The sequence below is a fragment of the Amphibalanus amphitrite genome, unplaced genomic scaffold (genome assembly GCF_019059575.1).
Source record: "Amphibalanus amphitrite isolate SeventyFive unplaced genomic scaffold, NRLGWU_Aamphi_draft 000174F_arrow, whole genome shotgun sequence".
NCBI lineage: Eukaryota > Metazoa > Arthropoda > Thecostraca > Balanomorpha > Balanidae > Amphibalanus > Amphibalanus amphitrite.
This window is the reverse complement of record NW_024881669.1, coordinates 160,100-176,583: the sequence shown is the minus strand read 5'-3', so window position 1 is coordinate 176,583 and position 16,484 is coordinate 160,100. Positions and strand designations below refer to the sequence as shown.

The 16,484-nt window shown below is 53.3% G+C and overlaps 2 protein-coding genes across 3 annotated transcripts in view; both read left to right on the top strand.

Annotated features, from left to right (window-relative positions):
• The first annotated feature begins 3,693 nt into the window (after positions 1 to 3,693).
• LOC122383828 (rho guanine nucleotide exchange factor 7-like) overlaps positions 3,694 to 16,484 on the top strand; it is a 38,783-nt gene continuing 25,992 nt past the window's right edge. For both annotated transcript variants that reach the window (XM_043370623.1, XM_043370621.1), the window contains exons 1-3: positions 3,694 to 4,139; positions 9,628 to 9,839; positions 13,865 to 14,021. In XM_043370623.1, coding sequence (XP_043226558.1) covers positions 9,647 to 9,839; positions 13,865 to 14,021 — 350 coding nt within the window. In that variant the 5' untranslated portion in view covers positions 3,694 to 4,139; positions 9,628 to 9,646. The remainder of the gene's footprint in view (positions 4,140 to 9,627; positions 9,840 to 13,864; positions 14,022 to 16,484) is intronic.
• On the top strand, positions 7,520 to 8,255 carry LOC122383813 (transcription initiation factor TFIID subunit 10-like). The gene is made up of 2 exons (XM_043370596.1): positions 7,520 to 7,543; positions 7,908 to 8,255. Exons 1-2 carry the CDS (start codon positions 7,520 to 7,522, stop codon positions 8,253 to 8,255), a joined length of 372 nt encoding a protein of 123 aa, XP_043226531.1.

Below are 16,484 nucleotides of genomic sequence, written 5' to 3'. Positions count from 1 at the left end.
CCCGGGGGGGGGGGGTCGCGCCTCCCCCTGGCAAATATTTGCGATAGCTCAGTCAGGGGTGCTTAAATTGCTGCTGTTTACATATACTACTCGTAACTACGCATTGACTTGGCGAATTGCGATGAAACGTGTCCGATATAGGTGAACATCGTGCGGACCGGGGGATCCATAATTCCATGGCTAGGTATCACAGTTTGGTTGCTCCTCTGAACGTGCGCAAGTGAAGGACGTGCGCACGTTTTGGCGGGCTCTGTATGCTGCCCAACACAAAGTGTTACATTTTGGGCTCGATAACTCAAAGGGACTCGCCTAGCGAATTCAGCCCATGAGAGCGTCAGGTGAGACGCTCTGATCGCAAACAACCATCGAAGCCGCGAAATGGCCCTGTGTGATCGCTTGTCGCTTGATGTGAGCCTTCCGGGCCAACGAGTAGTGTCCTGAGCGCGCAGCGAGACTCAGAGTCATCTGAAGCTGAGCACTTGAAAGAGTCCTCGGTCTACTGTGGGCCCTTGAGTGGGTGAGAGGTCTTTGGCTGGATCCCGTCCTGCAGGCTCACGCCTGGAATGGGTCCTATTTAAGCAGGCTCGAAAGCTTAGGGGCCATCAGAGGCCGGTGTGGGGCTCTGAGAGTTAAGCGTGGCTGCTTAAAAGTTGCGTACTGCTTTCAGAAGGCCTGTGCGTTGGGCACCCAAAGACCAGCGTGGTGCCTTAGAATGCCAGTGTCACGCCCTCAGAGATGCACCGGTCAAGCCCTTTGAGGTTCTCAGAGGCGTCGGTGTGGGGCTCTCACAGGCGAGTGTGTGATCCGTTGAGGTTTTGGCGTGATACCTACCCTCAGAGGCCGGCGTGGTGCTCTTAGAAGCTGGTGTGGGCTTCCAGAGTCTTCAGCGTAGGACCCTCAGAGTCACCGTTGAGGACTCTCAGCGTCACCGGTGAGTGGCCGGACCGTGGGCAATGAGCCGGTATGGGACCCTCAGAGGAAGGCACCGGTGTGAGACTCTCAAGAGAGGTCAGTGTGAAGCCTTTAAAGTTGCCTGTGTGATGCAATGGGTGCACTGGCGTGGCGCCCTCAGAAGGCCGGTATGGGATTAAAGCTTAGCGAGGTGATAAAGGACTTGTGTGGTGCCTTCGGTAGGACCCTCAGAAGTACCGGTGTAGGACCTTCACAGCCACCGGCAAGGAGCCTTTGGAAGCATTGGTGTGGGGCCCTCAGAAGTATTATTGCTGACTGAGGCCAAAAAGGTGCCGGTGTATACCCTCAGAAGTGCTAGTGTGAGGCCCTGAGAGACGCTAGTGAGGGTCCTCACAGGCACCGTTGTGGGCCCTCAGAGACACTGGTGTGGGGCCGTCACAGACGAATGTGGGGCCCTTAGAGGCTTGAGCTGCTGGTCTGAACCCTTTAACAGCCAGCAGGGGGCTCTCAGAGACCAGCAAGGGGTCCTCAGACCAGCAAAGGGTCCTCATAGGCCGGCGCTACCTTCAGAAGCCCTGTGGGGTCCTTAGAGACCGGTATAATACTTTCAGACGCCGTTGGGGTACTCGAGAGTCGCCGATGTAGGGCACTCAAAAGTCACCGGTGGGTGGCCGTCAGATGCGCTGGTATGGGGCCCTCAGAGGCGCCGATGTTGGGCCCTCAGAGCTGCTGATTTAGGTCCTTATGAGGCACTGGTGTGGGGCCCTCAGGGGTGCCAGTGTGGGGCCCTCAGAAGCACTGGTATGGGGCCCTCAGAGTTGGCAGTGTGGGGCACTCAGAGGCGCCGGTGTGGGACGTGCACAGTCGCCGGTGAGGCCCTTTACAGGCGCCAATATGGAGTTCCTCAGAGACACAGGGCCATCAGAGGCGCGCATGGGGCCCTTAGAGCTGCTGTTGTGGACTCCTCATAAGCCGACAAGGGGATCTCAGAAGGCGATGGTGCGTTGAGGAGCCCTTTGGGGTCCTTAAACTCCGGCGTGGTTTTCTCAGACGCCGCTGGGACCCTCACAGTCACCAGCGTGGGGTCGTCCGAGGCACTGATGTGGGGCCCTCAGGACCGCCGATACAGGGCCTTTAGAGATACCGGTGTAGGCCCTCAGAGTTGGGGGGGCGTGGGACCCTCAGATACGCCGGTTTGGGACCTCGTAGGCGCCCGTGTGGGCCCTCAGAGTCGCCGTTATGGGGCCCTCAGAGAAACTTGTGTGGGGCTATCACAGACGGGTTTGAGGCCACTAGAGGTGGCCGTAATAGGCCGGTAAGGGCCCTCAGAGACCAGCAAGGGGCACTAAGAAGCCGGCGTAGGGCTTTTATGGGGAACTTTGTGGCTACTTAGGGGCCCATGAGATGTCCTTACGAGCCCTGTGGGGCACTTCTGAGTCGAAATATGACCAGAAATATGGCCAGTTAAACCCCAGCAGCCCATTGGCGCCACAGGGCCCCTCGTGCCCGTGTGGGGGACCTTCGAGACCGGTTTGGGCCCTCAGAGGCGCCGGTGAGGGCTATCAGTTGCCATGACGGGCCCTCAGAGAAATTGGAGTGGGAACATCACAGACGGATGTGGGGCCCCTAGAGGTGGCCCCTAATGGGCTGGTAAGGCCCCTCAGGCTCGTTAGGGCGCTCTGGCCGGTAAGGACCCTGAGGCCGGTAAGGGCCCTGAGGCCAATAATGGCCCTTAGAGACCGTTGAGGCCCCCTCGCTTTCGACGCCCATGGTCAGACTCAGATCCCATTGCAATTGAAGTCACCATCCTCCATGGTAGTAGCAAAGTCAAACTGCTAGCAACGGGCTGACCACCCATCTTACGCATGCATATCTACCGCATGAAGTACCAAATCTCAAAGACCAGAGTTGTGGCGTGTTCTCTGCGTGTGCCCCTTACAACGTGTAGTCAGCTGATGAATGCTGATTATTGTTCTTCTTTCCCAAAGCGGAAGTACTTGATGCACAAACAACAGTGACACGGTAAAGGCCCTCAAGCACTCACCTCCATGACTCCCAAAACATAATTGCCGCCCTTCCCTTGGCATTTAATGCCGCCCCCGGAGGGCGTTATTTCCAGCCCATTTTTTAAGGAGTGGTTACGCCCCTGGCCACCCTGTCTATTTGATAGATTTATGTCCTGTCTGTACAAAGTATATCCAGCCTCATTGTAATTTTAATGATCTGTGTTCTTAAAGTGAGTTTCCTGAATCCCAGCTAGAAGAGGAGCTTCCTTTTGTATATACTGTTTAAATTCAGACAAATGGGATAGAAGTCCTCCTACATTCCATTGAAGCAAGAAATCCATTGCAGCAGCTATCTAGTTTGTTTGGCGCGCTATTCGGGGATGAAGGATCGTCTGGTCACGATCTGGGTACGAAGGCCCACATTTTTCCTCTCCTTCGTTGAGCGTGCTCGGAGGCGAGTTTGATGAATGACACTGACGCTTACTCGCTTCATATTTTGTAACAAACGCGCAAAAACTGCAATATAACAGCACTATATGCTTCTTGACAAAATGCAAAAGTAGTAAAAATTTAGCCCTGATGGCATTCATTCTTGGTGGAAACGTAATAACAAAATATTTTGTAGTAGCTATTAAATTCCGGCCGAAAACAGTGCACGGTTTAAAAAAGAATCATTCCAATGACGGTCCATTCGTGCGGTCCTGAAATCGCCACTATTTCCGGCCTCTCCAACGCAACTCGTTGTCCAGACGTAAATATGCATCTACGGTTTACTACGGTGGTTTTATTGAGCCGTCCCTGATTGGCCAGCTTTTTAGTATACGTCATAAGACCTATTTAGCGATGTTCTATTCGCACCGAATAAGACTGTCGACAAACCATTTCTGCGTGCGTCATAACTGTCTTATATTTTTGTGTGAATTGTTTATTTGTGATTAGTGATATCAATATTTGTGTGTGACTGGTTTCAGTGTGGCTCCACGGACTCCACTTTTTCCGTGAATTTCCTCCCTCTGAAAGCTAGACATTGACATACAAAATACCGAAATATACGCCCGTCTCGAAGACTATAGTTTGGAACCCCCGCTCAACAAGATTGCTTTCCTAATTCAAATTGCTTAAGGCCGTCTGACAAAGCCCATTTTTTCCTCATCAAAAGGGGCTTGCTCAACGGCTGGTCGCTGGCGTGGAACTTGGACGCATATCATTTTTCAGTCAAACGTAAGTACCTACCCATTTTTGTTTCTTAATTATTGCCTCTCGCCATATAGCCACATTGTTGCTGGTGTGCCCGATAACACCAAATCATTTAAGTGACCATCCCACCTTAACATTAGTTTTGAGTTGAGATAGTCAAATTGGTGGCCATGGCCTGCAAATACCGGTTTGGGCACTTACAACATCAAAAAATGCTTTAATTCGGAGATATGGAATTTCAAACTTGCAGTTTTCGGATTCTAAGGGGCTAATGCATTGGGATGCCCCCTTAGAATTTATGACGTCACCGGTGATCTAACAATTTTAAAACCTTATACTAACATCTTTGTGAAGCAGTGGTGGTATATGCTATTTGCGCACAACATCTGCCGCAAGGCGCAAACGCTGCACTTCCAAAATGAGGTTGCTAGAAACAGCGGAGATCCCAAAAAAGTAAACAAAAGTAAAAGTCTAATATTTTGAAAACCGGTGAATATCTTTCGGTGAAATTTGGTAGATATTCATTTTTGCTCTTTCTGAACCGAGCGAAATCACTTTTATGCCAATTCATTAACTTTTTGAAGGTGGGAGGGTCCCTTTAATCATTGCCTGCCCATTTCAATGCCTAAGTATCATGACTCATGCCAGTTTCACAAACAGCACAAATTATGCTATTCTTAAAATAAATGTTCTGAAATATACTTGCTTTGAATCAAAATACATACCTATAAGTGTTTGAGATAGACCTAGAAATGTGGTGTCTTGTTCTAAGCAGTTTTTGAAATCTGCTCAAGATGCAGCTTAACCAGCAATCAAATTTTGTATATACCAAACTGGTCATTTTAAGTCAAGCTGCTGTTGTTTTACTTTTTTGTCCATTTCCGAAAATAATTGGATGGAATAACCCCCTAAGTGACAAAGTCAATGTTGAAAACAAATGGTAAAACAAAAGTTTTTCAATCCACAGAACATTCACATGACATGCACTTGCGTAGGTGCACGTGTGCTCAAATTGTAAAGAGAAATGACAAAGGTATTTGTATAAAATGGGAAATAAGAAATAAAAGCAAGCTGGCTAATGGCTATATAAACAGCTTGGTAGGTACCTATATCAATATGTGAAGACAAAGTCTGCCTGGTATGTAGGTTGATAGGTTGTAGGTTGGTTGGTTGTAAGGTTATAGGTTGGTAGGTTGTTCCTGGTTAAAGGCTACTAAATACCAGTAAAACGCCTTTTGGGCGAAGAACGAGCGAGCGAGATAGTGAGCCCTGCACGTGCAGAAGGGCGAGAGGGTACTTCCAACGGGCTTGTGCAAAGCACCCTTCTAACCGGTCGCTAGCGGTGTACCAAATTTGAACGCAATCGGCCCAGCCGTTCCGGACATCTGGAAGCGGCATTCTGCACGTGCGCACGTGCAAACGGGGTCCAAAATGACTTTTGCACGGCACCCTACTAACCGGTCCCCAACCGTGTACCAAATTTGAGCGCAATCTGCCCAGCCGTTCTCGAGATCTGGAAACGCCCCCTGCACGTGCGCACGTGCAGTAGCACCCTAACCGCAACACATGGGAATGCATTGCCTGGTGGGTGCCTACCTGTATGCCAAGTTTCAGCGAAATCACCCCAGTAATTACCGAGTTACTGAAATGGGAACAAATTTGGCACCTCTTATTGTTGTATTTTGCACGTGCAGTGGGGGTCACTCACATAGATGAAGAGTATCCGACCTTTGGTAGAAGGGATGCAGCTACCCTATAAAAATGACCGCAAGACAATCGCTCAAGCCGGTGCTGAGATATGGGCCTCTCAAAATCATTACTTTTGCAAAACTGCTTGAACACCCTTGACTTTTCACGTGGCACGTGCCACGGCGGTCACTGAGATGTATCAAAAGTAGTCAATTACGGGGTAGAAGGGATGGGGCTACCCAACAAAAAAGACCGCAGGCCAATCGGTCCAACGGTTGCTGAGATATAAGCCTCTCAAAAGCGTTACAGGCCGGGCCGGGCCGGGCCGGGCCGGGCCGCTCATACTGAGATTTTCCCGTTATATTGAAAAGACTCACTTCGCTCGCTGCGCTCGCTCGCTCGTAACTAGATTAGTAGGCAAGGTTATTTTAGGCTAGATTATGTTTTTATCTACTCAGACTTCATCTTCACATTTCCCAACAGTTCAAGCAGTTCCTAAAGTGAAGCAATGTACCTTACCATGGAAAATGTAATAATTTCATATCACTTCACATATCTTTGACAGTTGCCTTCAAATTTTGCCAGCAACTCAGAAAAAAGTTGATGCACAAAATAGTATGAGGCAGCCTTATTGATGTTTTCACTTTAATGATTAGCTTTTGGTGTGGTTAATTGAAATTTGTAGCAGACTGGCAGCCACCAAACTCACATTCACATATGGAAACTGACAGCCAGCAGTTTCTGGTTGTTGCAACTGGCATCAGAGGCCAGTTTTACTATGCTTAAGTATATTTTTCATTGCTTTAAGCGCCTTAGCTATAAGTCCACATAGGGCCTGCATACTTTCAACACTTGCCAGCCAACTGAAAATACCACCTAACTCTTCATTTTACTTTTTAACTTTCTGATCATACTTCATTGCTATCGCTCGCTTCATGCCATATTCAGTTATGCACTTTGAGCAATCAGACAGGCTTAAAAAATCCAACTAAAATGGACAGTTTTTATTCTCCCAAGTTCTCCTCAAGTCACAAGTTAAACTGACCACATAAAAAAGTATTATGTGCTTCATGTACCTGGCCAAGTTTTGGTTGGCTCTAGGCAAAAAATAAAAAACTGCCATTATTCTGTTGGTAAACCATGGTTGTTACATGGTTGTTGCATAAACTTTCCTAAGCTGGTTAGTCAGGAGGCTTAATGATGAAATTTTTAGTTCTTTCTAACTTATTAGTTCTATACATTCGCTGAAACATGTATGAATTTGGCTTAAATAATCTTTTCATTTCCTTTAACCAATTGAAGGTAGTAGGGCGAAAATGCTGTTTTCCTAACCAAGTTGCAATTTTCTTTTAGTTGTTCCACAATCTTGCCCCACTGGCCACTTTTTGATATTTCACCTTATTTCTAACAGAAGTTTGAGCAATATTTCTTTTTATGAAATATAATTGAATACTGGTGGACTGCCCAATGTCCATATCTGCTATAATAATAGCATTATCAATGATTCATCCATACTTTGAATTACAAGTATTACAGCTTGTGGAAATGAATGCAGCAAATTTGAAATTCCTTGATAAACAAACATTAGACATCTGCATTCCTACGTGTTGCATATTAACCAGATACCTGCAAGAGAGCCCGCGACATTGTAAACACCATTAAGAAGGACCCATATTCATGTACTGCACCTGGCTTAGTGAACCAATTAGCAGATCATGGAATCGCTAACCAGACTGCTGGTGAGTGCCCAATCTAATCCTAAGCAGATTGCAGATTTGTTCCTGCTGTCAATTATCTCGTAAACAGTGACATTGATGGTAGGAGCTGGGTGGTGCTCCCATCGACCGCCGTCCGATGTGTGGCGCTGCCGCTGCCGTGCTGCTGCTGACGGCCAGGTGGCGCTGGTGCCGCCGACTGGTAACGCCGACTCCGCCCGGCCGGCCGGACACAGGCGGCGTCACTGTCGCCGGTCCCCGGCCGCGGGCAGAGGGCGCGGCCCTCGGCCCCGGGAGAGCCTCTGTGGCGGCCCTGGCCGGTGTCAGAGGACGGCGCCGCCGGTGGGCGGCCCACTGAGTGAGCGCTGTGTCCCGCCTGTGCCGGCAGAGCGGCTCGACCATGACGCAGCCGTCGGCGGGCGCCGCGCTGAGCGAGGTGCTGGCCCAGCTGGAGGAGCACCAGCCCACGCTGCCGGACGCCGTCACCGCCCACTACCTGGCAGAGGCCGGCCTGGATACGGACGACCCGCGCCTCGTCCGGCTCATCGCCATCGCCGCGCAAAAGTTCGTCTCGGACGTGGCGCACGACGCGCTGCAGCTGTACAAGATGCGCCAGGCCAGCCTGCCCTCCAAGAACAAGGCCAAGGACAAGAAGTACGTGCTGACGCTGGAGGATCTGACGCAGGCGCTGGCTGATCACGGTATCCAGGTGAAGAAGCCGGCCTACTTTGTCTGAGTGCAGCCTGCCGAGGGGGAAGTGGCGAGCGACTGGGGGGGTGGGGACCAGTGCTGCCTACGAGAAGTGTTGAAAGGGGAGGGGCGCATACCTGAAATGGTATTGGTGTAAGACATGTTCGCCCTAAATCATTCCGCTGAATGAGTGGTGAATGCTCGCGAAAAGTGACGGTCCGTGGCGTGCTGAAGTGTATTTTGTCGGGGGGCGGGGAGGAGGGGTTGTAAGGAATTAAAAGTAGCATCACCCAGTGTTCTTTTCTGGTGCTGGACTGGATACCATTTCGTTTTCTGTGCTTCATTCAGTGTGTGCATTTCCGTGTGCGTCCCTATCGAAGTACCCACCGCTACTCGTTTGCGTTCAAGCCTTTCGGTGATCACTGCGTCTCACACTTACATTGTTTGTCATTGGCTCCTGCTCTCAGTGCTACCTGCTGCCGCGCTTCTCGACATGACTGTATGACTGGTCGCGCTTTTTGAAAATAAATCTACAATAATGTTACACGATGTTTTATCTCTGGTTTTGAAATGCCAATACCTACCAAGAGCGACTCTGTATGACGTTCACAAGCCCGAAACTAATGCCTTGCTCCGTCAGGTCCCATGGGATTGGTTTGAGTAGCTATCAAGCCTTACTAAGCTAGTGGGTCGTTTCTGACAAACTACACTTAAAAGTCAATTAGTCAGCAGTTATTCTCAATCACTTCGTTTGTTAATTGCTGTGACCGGGAAGGCGCAGTGGCGCTGCTGAATTACGTTAGATATCTGGCACTCCGCTCCTCATTGCGGGAATAAACCATAGGAAAGATGGTGTTGTTTACCATCATATAAATAACGGCTAAACCATGTAACATCATGCTTTTCGTAATTACGCTTTACACCGTAAACACGTAATGATTGAAATGTCGCCACTGAACTGCTCATTACCAACGTATGATTGTAGGTAACCAATGTGACACGTCTGGCGATTAATGACTAGGCATGCCGTTCATGTCTGAGCTGCCGACCTAACTGATCACGTGACTGACGCACCCCTCACCCTAGTGTTATTGATATTGGCGCCGTGCGATGGGCGTGCCGACACGTGGGGTCCGTTGGTCACTGAGTGGTGACTCAGCACCAACCACTGCCGGCGGGCCTTTCATCGGACCGATCCAGGGCCGGCAGTGATCTGAGCGGCCGCCTGACCGACTGGGTCGCCCCGGGCCCACCGCCACCCTGGGTCCCCCTGCCGTCATCCGGCGACCTCAGCGGCCGGCGGTGGCGCCCGGGGGCTATCTATAGCGCCGACGGCGGCGGCCGAGGTGTCTGCCGGCCGTCTGCGCGCGCGCCGGCCGCCGGCTCTGACGCCGCGCCGCGCCGGCCTCTGTCGTCAGGTCCAGTGCTGCCGCCGTGATGGCCTCCGACCGGCCGCAGCTCGTACAGGCGCTCTACTCGTTCAAGGCGACCAACAACGACGAGCTGACGTTCAAGAAGGGCGACGTGATCACGCTGACCCAGTGCGATGACGCCGACTGGTGGGAGGGCACACTGGGCGATACCACCGGCTGGTTCCCGGCCAACTATGTCAAGGAGTGCTCCGCGGCAGGTGAGAGACCGGAGGGGGGGGGGGGGGCACGAGCGATGGATTGAGGGCTTCCTGTTCACTGTTGTCTTGTGTACCTATGCTTTGTTTGGCTATAAAAGGTGGAACTGTTTTAGCGGTGAAGTCAGCATAGTAGTTCGGACTTGCGGTGCCATTTTATCAATCGTCGGTGTATACTGTCGCGTGTAGTGTTTCTTGCTGCATCTGCCGAGTATTTGAGTCCAGCGTCGTTAGGTCTTGAATTCGGGTGAAACTGTGCATGAATTGTAACCCGGTTATCAATGCTGCAGATTGTTGTCATCACCTCGAGCGTTTAATCTTTAATCAATGTCTTTCGGACATAACTATTGGCCCAAACAACCTGCCTCAAATGACAGCGAGCCAAAAGCATTTACCGTTTGGTACGGCTCAATTCGCTTCAGGGATCACACCCTGGTTTTGCTCGTCTGCGTTGAATCTATCCGTAGTTAACTAATAACTTGGTACGGAACTAGTTACCATTGACGTTTAGCTAGGTAGGTAGATAGGAAATGCAGCGACGTGTATCGCAGTTGTTATTTATTCCTCCTCTCGCTTTCCGCTGAGGCTGACGCAGCTCTCGGGCCATGCGTCCTCACGCGGCGTCTCAGCGGCGCTCGGACCCGCTCGGACCCGCGCTCAGTTCCGACCCGGCTCTGTCCCCGTGTCGGCGCGGCGGTGTCCAGAGCCGAGCCCCCGGAGCCAACCTTGACACGGGCTCAGACGGTCGCTCTCCGACGCCTGAGTCGCCGATCGCCGCTGTCTGCCGGCCAACACCAACACGGCAGCGACGTCACTCGGCCGCCAGCCTCACTGCCCCCGGAGGGCAGCGCCCAGCCTCACTCAGCCCCGCTGCCCCCGGAGGGTAGCGCCCAGCCTCAGTTAGCCCCACTGCCCCGGAGGGCAGCGCCCAGCCTCACTCAGCCCCACTGCCCCCGGAGGGTAGCGCCCAAAACGGCGTCAATCGGCCCCACTGCCCCCGGAGGGCAGCGCCCAGCCTCACTCAGCCCCGCTGCCCCCGGAGGGTAGCGCCCAGCCTCACTCAGCCCCGCTGCCCCCGGAGGGTAGCGCCCAGAACGGCGTCAATCGGCCCCACTGCCCCCGGAGGGCAGCGCCCAGCCTCACTCAGCCCCGCTGCCCCCGGAGGGTAGCGCCCAGCCTCACTCAGCCCCGCTGCCACCGGAGGGCAGCGCCCAGAACAGCGTCAATCGGCCCCGCTGCTACCGGGGAGCGCCCAGTCTCAGAGCGGTGACCGAGCTCACCTGTCAACGCGAAAACCTGTCAGAGATGACATTCTCACCTACGGGCATCTCCGGCGGTGACCGAGTCAGGTCAGGTGCTCACCTCCAACTGCCCCTCTGAGGTGACTGTCGCTCACAGGTGATACACCTACGGGCCTCTCCGGCGGTGACCGAGCCAGGAGTTCACCTGTGACAGCCCCTAGAGGTGACGCTCTCACCTACGGACCTGGCGCGGGACGCCAACGGGGAGACGCTGCTCAATCATCGCGATCGCCCGCTCCCAATCGATAACAGGACGCGCGATGGAGGGTGCGACTCAGAGAGGCAGTGTGAGAGACGGCAAGGGACGCCGCCGGTGATGCGGCGCGCGCCGGCCGAAATGGCCCGAGATGCCGGGAATGTGAATATGACTCGGCTGTGTATGCCCTGCTCAATAACCAGCTCACTTGTCAATGAGCGCGTCCAAAGCTGCCCCGACTGCCGAACAAGGGACAAGCGTAGCTTCAATGGCGTCGCCCTGGGCTATAGTCGCACTGCTCTCGTAACTAACTACTCTTTGTGACGGAATAATCATCTAATTACGCAGAACAATGGAGCAGCCACTGCACAAATATTGTACTGTAATCTGCAGCCGTCGTGAATCAAATGCTTGTAGATTTGCAGCTTTTAATTTTCCGTAGAGATACAGAAATAAATGTGCCTGGAGTTAGGAACGCGTAAATGTAGTTTTTCTAGCCAAGTAATAATTACTGGTCAATCGGCTGTCCTGTTGTGGCACTGTGCCAACATAGTCGTCGGCTCGGTGGAGTAGACCGCTGGACAGACCACTGGACCCGCGACAGAGATTGCTGGATACTCGCCGGACCTACGGAACGGGTCGCTGGCAATCGCTAGCCTGGGAACACTACCAGGAAGGAACCTGGTCCGCCAGGCTACCGCAGTCCGACAGACCTCGCGCTAGAGCTGCGGCGTGGTGGCCTGGGGCCGGAACTATTGTAGGACAGTGAAAGGCACCTCTCCAGGGACTGGGTTCCCTGTGGAGGCGCGACCTGTGGCAGGCACTGCTCCCGACGGGCAGGGGCGGAATATCGGCTCTCGGGATCAGCCGCCAGCCCGATAATCCACGTGAGAACAGTCACACTCTGGCTGGAGTTCAGGGAAGACGGCCCGCCGAGGGTTCAAGTGGTCATCGGCCGGACGGTGGAGTGGTTGTGACCTCTCGCCGGGACCCGGACCCAGGGACACCTCAGCCGGACGGCGGGCTGACCTCTCCCCCGGCTCCTGGGACACTGCGGTCGGACGGTGGAGTAGCACTGACCTCTTCCGGCCCATGAGGCACCAGGAGTGCTGCCTCAGACCTCAGTACGCTTACTCCCCGCTACCTGGGGCACGAGCCTTGAGTAGTAAATGATATTGATGGACCTCAAGATGCGTTATCCCGTCACTGTAGGGGAGAGTGGGGCAAAGCGGCCACCCTAACGCTTCTCACGATGCCAACGCTTGATTTTTAAACTTGGAAAGATTCTTTCTATTCCAATGTGATCCCTATTAAGTTGCCTTTTATTTCAACTGCGTTTTATTTCCAAAGGCGTTCACATATGGAAGATATCGACAAAACTTTAAACCTATGCATATTGGCCACTTTGCCCCATACCCTGGGGCAAAGCGGCCACCGGCGTCTTCTCAAGTCCCGATATGAGAAACAACATAGTTGCCTAATGTACGACTAGGGTATTTGATGGTGACAAGGTTTAAGCGAGGACGGTTGTTTACTTTATCATCTTCCACCTGTAGGTAAACAAAGAAAGGATTTTCATGAAAAAAACATTTATTTGCATTATTTGGTAACTCATGCAACTGAAAAGTGGCCAAGATGAATGCATGACGACACATTTGAATATAAATAATGTTTTTTATCCAGATGGAAACAACTTATGGCCAATAGGGGGGTGGCCACTTTGCCCCGGCCACTTTGCCCCGCGCATACCGTCCGAGACAAAAATATTCCAGCTTAGCTTTTAGTGGGGTAAAAAACATTAAAATTGGTAGAATGCATGTACGATAACCATGCAATGCATGGACAAGAACGTTTATAAAAAAAATTCAAACGGTTATGGAATAACATAACATTTAAAAATTGTAAACATAGTTGGTAACCTGGCAAGAAATGCTTTTCCGTGTTTCACAGAACACTGGTGATGGGCCTGAAACCCCGGTCTAGCTCATTCGAACGACGGTGAAGAGAAGTATAATTGGAAACCATAAATTGGAAATGACGCCAGCTACGAAGGGCTAAAACGATGGGTGGCCGCTTTGCCCCGGGTGGCCGCTTTGCCCCACTCTCCCCTACTGACCCGTGCCTCTTGCCTCGAGCCGAGCCTGTGTCGGTATTGGCGTATGGGCTCATCCGTCCGCAGTTGCGAGTTTTCCTTTTTGTGAATCTGCTTGGGTCTACACCAGTGTCTCGAACGTGTTCCGTCTGTCCCTGCTTTGTGTACTGAAGTGCGCCTCGTCTAATGCTGCTCTGGCGTATTCTGCCGTCTTGCCCTGTTCTGTCATATGTCCCGTCTTTCTTGCGCTGTTTCTGACCCGTGCCCTGCCGTCAGAGTCGCAGCACACTGACTGTCCCCCGTTCCCCGGCCGTCAGAATCGCAGTACACTGACTCAGTCCCGTTCCCCCGCCGTCAGAGTCGCAGCCCACTGACTCTCTCCCGTTCCCCGCCGTCAGAGTCGCAGCATACTGACTCAGTCCCGTTCCCCGGCCGTCAGAGTCGCAGCAGTCGGCGGCGCCTATGGAGCTGGTCAGCCAGCAGCGTGTGTACCGCTCTCTGGTGCTACAGGACATCATCGACTCGGAGCGCGCCCACATCAGCGAGCTGCAGACGCTCTGCAAAAACTTCCTCCAGCCGCTCAGCCGATCAGACGTGTGAGTAACGGAACAGTGAGCAAACATCTAGCCGATCAGACGTGTAACTGAACAGTAAACATACACCCAGCCGATCAGACGTGTAACGGAACAGTGAACATACGCCCAGCCGATCAGACGTGTAACTGAACAGTGAACACTGAACATACACCCAGCCGATCAGACTTGTGTGTAACTGAACTGAGTGGACATACACCCAGCCGATCAGGCATGTGAGTAGCTGAACAGTGAACATACACCCAGCCGCTCAGACGTGTGAGCACCGGGGCAGGGATTCAGACGCGCTCCCATGGTTGATAAGCTGAACTGAGTGAACAGTGAACACCGACTTAGCATGCATTCAGTAACTGAGACGCGTGATTAGCTGAGCACGCATTCAGCGCGGCTCCCATATTCGATAACCGGAACCTGTATTTAAACCCTCTGATGTATGAGTTGTCGAACAATTGAACATTCGGCCGATTCGATAGGTGATGAAGTGGTTGACCATTTTGTCAGCGGCTAAGCCACTTGGACGTAATGAGAGTTAAGTCCCCCTATGCCATTCTGTGAGTTATAGCTGTGTGTTACTGGCTTGGGCGCAAAATGACCTCGTAGTCGGCGCGCCCCTAACCCCCAACAAACAAACAAACAACAATGTGTTACTGGCTGTTGAGCAGTGAACACGCGTTCAGCGTCTTGTGAGGTTGGTCGGTCGCTGTGCGTGGCCGAAGTCTCCACTGTCATTGCAGGTCGTCTGATTGAATTGCGGAGCGTCGCGTGTCATCGCTACTCGCTCGATGTGCGTGGCCGAATGACTGGGCTCGATGTCCGACACGAGAGAAGCCGAAAGGCCGCTGCTGGTGCCTGCAACTCGGTCGACTGCTCGGCATATTGCGCCAGAGGGACATAAAACTCCGTCCTGACCGCATGAAAGGACTTGACTTCATGCTATCCAAGAGTTTCGCATCGTCTGGATTGTTAAGTAGGGTCCATTTCTTTCAAATAATAGCCTGGGACTCCACTCCATTAATTTTTCTAACCAGATCCATGTCTGGGATGACTCTATGGGCGGGGATGACCGTGTCCAATATGAGTGTCGCCGTGGCGGTCGCCTCTGCTCAATGTGCCGTCGGGGACGGACACGGACCGTTCGGCGTCAGCGTTATGACTATTGATTCCGGCTGACGGTCGTCGCGTCCGTCGGGCGCCGCGGGGCCACTCACGGTCTCCTGCCGCCGGTCAGGTCAGCCCGACACTCGGTCACGCCCGGCGCCGCGGCCCGTCCCGTCAGTCGGGCGCCGGGGGGCCACTCACGGACTCCTGCTGCCGGTCAGGTCGGCCCGACACTCGGTCACGCCCGGCGCCGCGGCGGTGCTCACGGGCTCCTGCCGCCGCCGGGCGCCGCGGGGTCACTCACGGACTCCTGCCGCCGGTCAGGTCAGCCCGACACTCGGTCACGCCCGGCGCCGCGGCCACGCTCGATTGACTGCCACGGTTGGGTCGGTGAGATACTGTCCGTGGCTCCAATAGCCGGCTGCCGGAGCCGGCACGGTCGGGGTCCGACGGTGGGCCCGTCCGCTCACATCCGCTCAGTGATCTGCCGCGGTCTGATTGGTCCGGTAGTGTAATTAGTGGCGATCCAGGATTGGTGGTGTATTGTTCTGGTGCTATAGTTAGGCTGGGTGGTAATACAGGCGCCGGAGGCCTGCCGTCCATAAGATGTGTCTTATCTGGGTTCTTGGTCAGTCAAACAACACAACACTTCTGGAGTACCGGTCACGTGTGGAGAGAATGTTCGGTAAATCGGCATGGCGGGAACATGAATTTGATACGGCAGAATCACACCCGTCTTAATGATTCTGCATTCTTTATTGATCGTGATTTTAAAATCTGCCGTTTCTTTTAATTGATCCGATGATCTAATAATCCAACTGACTGCTCGGCCCGCCACAGACCCGTTCACTCTTGCCCAGCCAGTCTGACCGAAGTGTCAGCTCAGCCAGCCCCGCTGAAGTGCCGGCTCTCCCGCTGTGACCTTTTAGCGGCCGGCCGGGCGGCCCGGCCGAGTCGCCGGCCAGCCGCCCGGGCACAGCGGCCGGCTCAGCCGCCGCGGCGCGATTGCCGTAATGTCATTATTTGCCCGGCCGGGACGGCTGGAAACGGTCCGTGTCCCGGGGGAGTCGGCTAGAGCGGAGACTGGGGATGGTCAGCCGGGGCGGGAAAGAGAGGTACTCCAGGGAGGGACTTCTGTCGGATCTCTCGCCGCTGGGGCTCGAGAGAGGTCCGTTTACCGAGAGAGGTGCGTGTGCCGAGGACCTTGTGCCGTTTCGCCTGGGAGGGACGGGGCGGAGCTGATTCGCTGGGGGTCGAGAAGGAGGTCCTTGCGCCGCTTCTCTTCAGAGAGTGACGAGACGGGTCCGGTAAGGCGGGCTTTGAGAGAGGTCCGACGCCTGGAGCGACGCCGGCCATCGGAACTGGCCT